The 5777-nt window shown below is 37.9% G+C and overlaps 1 protein-coding gene across 1 annotated transcript; it reads right to left on the bottom strand.

Annotated features, from left to right (window-relative positions):
• Positions 1–233: 233 nt before the first annotated feature.
• LOC133032478 (pentatricopeptide repeat-containing protein At4g02750-like) lies at positions 234–2129 on the bottom strand. Its single transcript, XM_061106438.1, has one exon. It carries the CDS (start codon positions 2066–2068, stop codon positions 473–475), a length of 1596 nt encoding a protein of 531 aa, XP_060962421.1. The 5' UTR covers positions 2069–2129; the 3' UTR covers positions 234–472.
• Positions 2130–5777: the final 3648 nt, after the last annotated feature.

Raw genomic sequence — 5777 nt, forward strand, 5'->3', positions numbered from 1 at the left:
GAAAATTTCCCTAAAAAAAGATTGTATTTTTAAAAATCAAATAATTTTATTTGGGCCCAAAAATGAATCATCCAGACTTAGCCTAATAAAATCCGAACCCGACCACATTAAACCCGCCAAATCCAACTCTAAACCCGCCATACCCGACCACCCGAAAATTAAGTTTGGTCACACATTTCAAACACCCGAAATCTGAAAACCCGAACGCGACCACCCGACACGTGTGCAACCCTAGATTTAGCCTCAATTTTTTTTTTTTTTTTTTTTTTTTTTTTTTTTTTTTTTTGTGTGTAATTTTCAATTGCTCATATTAAACAAGTTAACATAGAAAATAATTAATTTAATGAACAGACTAAAATGTTAATCCTAAATTTTTTTTTTTTTACATATTCCGTGAGAATTTCGTATTATATTTTCTATGTATCATCAGTTTTGTCGCTTATACTTGGAGATCTGTTGTTAGCAAAGAGAATTAAGAAAGACGCGACTCAACTGAACTGCCTGCATTTTGCTTTTGAACTTTCTTCTTTTTCATCATTTCCCTCAACTCCATTGCACTATTCCAAGCCCCTTTTTCCCCATAAATCTTCATAAGCACCGAGTAAACCACAGGGTGCTCATTTTTCAGTTTATTAATCCCCTCAGCAGCAAACTCACCAAGTTCCAAACTTGAATGCAAGCCACAAGCTGCAAGCAATGCACTCCAAACAACAATATCAGGCTTAAGGGGCATTCCCTTGATCAATTCCACTGCTTCCTCAAGATGACCTGCTCTTCCATATAGGTCCACCATACAAGCATAATGCTCTCCCCTGGCTTGGACTCCATACTCGGTCACCATTGCATTGAACTGCTCCTCACCTTCCTGGATCAATCCACCACGAGCGCAAGCTGATAATATGCTTACGAAAGTTACTTCATCTGGCATGATCCCACTCTTTGTCATTCTCTTGAACTCATCCAACGCCCTTTTTGCAAGTCCATGTCTTGCGTAGCCTCCTATCATTGTGTTCCATGAAACCATGTTCTTATTCGACATGGACTCAAAAACAGAGAATGCAGCATCAATGTCGCCACATTTTGCATACATATCAATAAGTGAGCTCAACAAGACAATGTCATCTGGTATGCCGGATTTCAAGACACCTGAGTGAACTTGCTGGCCAGTGAGAAGTGAACAGCAGCCTACACACGCATCAAGCAGGCTCGAAAACGTGAAATGGTTAGGCGGAATGCCTGACTTCAGCATCAAGGGGAAAAGCCTCAATGCCTCAATAAACCGCTGGCTTTGCACATACCCGCTAATCATAGCAGTCCAGGAGACCACATTCTTTTGGTTGATTTTGTTGAAAACCCGGCGAGCCTTATTGATCATTTTATTGTCAATATACCCGTTCATCAAACTTGTCCAAGAAACAATATTCCTCTCTGGCATGACATCGAAAACTCTCTGAGCCTCCCTTATCAAACCAATTTTCATGTAACCTGAAACCAACGCATTCCAAGAAGAAATATCCTTGTCCAAAACCTCATCAAACACTCTGCTCAAAGCAAATGGATCCCCAACATCAGCATAACCTCTCATCAATGCTGAACCAACAAACAAACTTGGGTTGAGCCCAACTCGAACTACAAACGAGTGAATCTGGGGTACCAAAAGGTTGAGCTCAGTGTTAAACACCGCGCTGAGAACCAAGGAGATGGTATACTCGTTGGGGCTGAAACTAGTTCTTATCATTTGTAAGAAATAACCATAAACGCCATGTGGGTTTTTAGTGTTCCTTAAACCCAATAACATGGTGTTCCACGATACAACATCTCTAAGGGGCATTTGATCAAACAGCTTCTGGGCATGTCGCAATCGGTCATTTTTAACGTACAAGGCGATTATTATGTTGTAGGAGACGATATTTCGGGATGTGGGGTTAAGCTCAAAGAGTACAGTGGCATCTTTTATGGAGTTGTTGTGAAGATGAGTGGTGAGCATGTGATTGAGACTGATCATTGAAGAGGTACAAAGATGGCGGTTGGTAGTTAGGAAGTGCAAGACTCTGCTTAACTTCCTCATTTTTCATTGAAAAAAACGTATATATCAATCTATGGCTAAGATGTCTTATTTATATTAATGATGCTATATCTGTTAGAATTATTTATTTGTGGACTAATATAATACCATAATCACAATCATTAACTATGTGCCTAATATTTATTCACTACCATAATGGGATGGTTAATAATTAATAAATGTATTAGAGGCACATGGGAGCACCCTAAAACTATAATTGGCCCATTAAATTATAGTCCACCATTAATTATACTCATTACCCCAATAAGCCTAATATAACCCCTTAGGGTTAAGTGTTGTATATAAAAAGGGTAATATGTGTTTAGTATGAGTTAAGAGAGGGTGTGTGGTGAAAAGAAAAGGGTTTGCTCTCATAGGTTCTCTTCTACCAATTTGGTGTTTTTCCATATTGAAGGTTTTGGTGTCTTAACAACAATGGAGAATAGCAATATGGGAGGTATGTGTTTTACATTTGTGATGCTCTAAATGAAGTATTGATTTTGGTTTTAATGATTATGAACAATGATGTTTAATGTATATTTGGATAGTTCATAATCTATGTGAAGATTTTAACAATTGGTATCAAGAGCTAGAATACTTGATTTTAGAGCTCCAAAATATTTGAAATAACCCATTAATTTATTTATTTTTCCAAATCTGATTTTTTTTTATTATTTTCGGATAAAATGAGTTTAAATATTTTAGAATGGGTTTATCTTGTTCTTTGGATGATTATTGCATGGTTTATTTTAAGATTGCAAGTTTATTCATTGAGTTTATCAATGGTGGAAACCCATTTTCGGATTTGTATTTTATGGGTAGTGTTTTATATTTTTTTGTAAAAAATGGATGAAATGGATGATAGAAATTGATAGAAGGTTGAAAATGGAACAAAACCCCTCAAACGCCGTCGGTTTTGGTGGTCGGTAATGCTCCAACCGATCGGGTCACAAAACGGGTCGCGCCGATCCGAGTTGCAGACCCGCGGACCCATGGGGAAGCTTGTTGGGTGACAGGGGTGACGAAAAACGACTTGTCGTTTTGCCTCTGTCGGGCAAACGACATGTCGTTTATCTGGGGGTGAAATTGTCGTTTTTTAGAGCAGAAAAACGATGTGTCGTTTGGGCTTTGTCAGCCAAACGACATGTCGTTTTGCATTACCTGGAAGGCTTTTTTCGAGCAGCAAAACGACGGGTCGTTTTTGACCCTGCGACACGTCGTCCTCCACAAATGACATGTCATTTTTCGAAAACGACATGTCGTTTCAGCAATTAAAAAAAAAAGAGAGAGAAGGCGCGTGGGGGCGCGTGCAAGGTCAAATTTTGGGCCATTTTTCACCAATTTATTCCATTTTTAGCATTCTATCATTTCCACATCTTAATTTTATGCATAATATTAATTCATGAATTTATTCATAATCTTAGTTATTAATATTATTTTGTTATGGCATAAATTAATGTTTATTTTGAATAATTAGTGCTTATTTTCTTACCTATCGTAAGATTAAGCATGAAAAATCATTTGGTAATGAGGAACATTTAAATATTAATTTATTTGAATATTGTATCTTCCTCCAATATAAGATTAAGATCCTTATAAGTAGTAAATTAATGTATTTGATTATAATATTTAATAGATTGTTCTTACCTGTGTATGAGTTCTACTTTATTTATTTGTCTAAGAACTCTAGCATACATGATGATCATTTGTTATTTTGCGATCATTTGTTCATGAGAAAAGAGCACAAATGACATGATTTTGTTATAACATGCATTTAATGGTTATTGCTCTTGTTTCTCATTCAGCTTTAAGCATTCCAAGAACCTCTGCCATGTTGACACTGAATGGAACCAACCACAAACAGTGGGTAGAATCTCTCATGTTGAATTTGACTCTTATGAGAGTGGATTTGGCCTTGAGAATGGATGCACCTCCTAAACCTGCTGATGATGCCACTGAAAAGGATAAGAAATCCTTTGAGGATTGGGAGCATTCCAATCGCTGTTGTTTGATGCTTATGAGGTATCACATGGATGAGTCCATTCGTGATAGTATTCCTCAGATTGAAAATGCAAAGGATTTTCTTGCTGCCATTAAGGAAAAGTACAAAAAGTTCTCAAAGAATGAGAAAAATGAGTGCTTGACTTTGTTCCATCGCACTAATTATGCTGATACGGGTGATATTAGAGCCCACATTGACAAGCTCATGGGTTGTTACCAAAAGCTCAAGGGCATGGGATTGGATCTTGGTGAGGATTACATGGTGTGGTTTGTAATGGAAACCATTCCTTCTCAATTTGATTCAATCAGATCAAGCTACAATGCTCAAAAGGAGCAGTGGACCATTGAGGAGATGACTGCTATTCTTGCCAATGAAGAAGAGGACATGAAAAAGGGGAGAGCAAGAAGTATCTCCATGGTGACCAATCCAAACAATTCTCACAAGAGAAAATTCACTCCCAACAACTCTAGTGACCAAAGGTTTCATAAGAAGAGAGCCACCAATCCTAAGGGAAATGGACAAGCAAGCTCTCCTTCAACTGGTCATAAGAATGAGTTTTTCAAAGGGAAGTGCAACTTTTGTCAATGCTTCGGGCATAAGAAAGCTGATTGCCGAAAGCTCAAAGCTCACTTAGAAAAGAAAGGTAATTGTCTTGTGATGGTTTGTTTGGAATCCAATATTATTGATGTGCCCTCAAACACTTGGTGGTTAGATACTGGTGCTACAATTCATGTTACGAATTCTTTGCAGGCAGTGACAAGTCGAAGAAGGCCGAGTAGGTTGGAGGAGTATGTGTACATGGGAGACGATACTAAAGTCAGAGTTGAATTTTTGGGACCGTTAATCTGCAGCTGAATACTGGGCATTTTTTGGAGTTGCATGATGTTGCTTATTTACCCTCTATTAGGAGGAATTTGATCTCTGTATCTATTTTGGATAGACTAGGTTATAGTCTTCATTTTGGAACTGGAAAACTGACTTTTTATCGTGACTCTATGTTGATGGGAAATGGAACTTTGTGTGGAAACTTATATAAGCTTGATTTGCTTGATGTTGTTCCTGTTACTTCTCCCTCTTGTCCTTCTTCTTCTTCTCTTAATGCTGTTGTTGGTTCTAAACGTGCAAGATCAGATTTGAAATCTTCCATGCTTTGGCACAAACGTTTAGGCCATATTTCTAGAGATAGAATGGAGAGATTGGTGAAAGATGGTGTGCTTCAGGATCTTGATTTTTCTGACTTTACTGCCTGTGTTGATTGTATAAAAGGAAAGTTGACTGCCAAGGTTAGAAAGAGTAAGTCAGACAGGTCTGCAAATGTGTTAGAGCTTATTCATACTGATATTTGTGGGGCTTTTGTTCCACCTGCTATGGGTGGATATAAATACTTTATCACCTTCATTGATGATTTTTCCCGATATGGTCATGTTGAGCTCATTCGTGAAAAATCTGAATCTTTAGATGCTTTCAAGATTTTCAAGACGAATGTTGAGCTTCAAAAGGGAAAGAAGATTAAAGCTGTCAATTCGGATAGAGGTGGAGAGTATTATGGGCGTTATGATGAGACTGGAAGGAACCCCGGGCCTTTTGCCAAATACTTGCTGGAATGTGGTATTGATGCAAGATATACAATGCCAGGGACACCCCAACAAAATGGAATTGCTGAAAGAAGGAATCGCACACTTCTTGACATGGTACGTTGTATGTTGATTC

Source organism: Cannabis sativa, chromosome X (genome assembly GCF_029168945.1).
Source record: "Cannabis sativa cultivar Pink pepper isolate KNU-18-1 chromosome X, ASM2916894v1, whole genome shotgun sequence".
NCBI lineage: Eukaryota > Viridiplantae > Streptophyta > Magnoliopsida > Rosales > Cannabaceae > Cannabis > Cannabis sativa.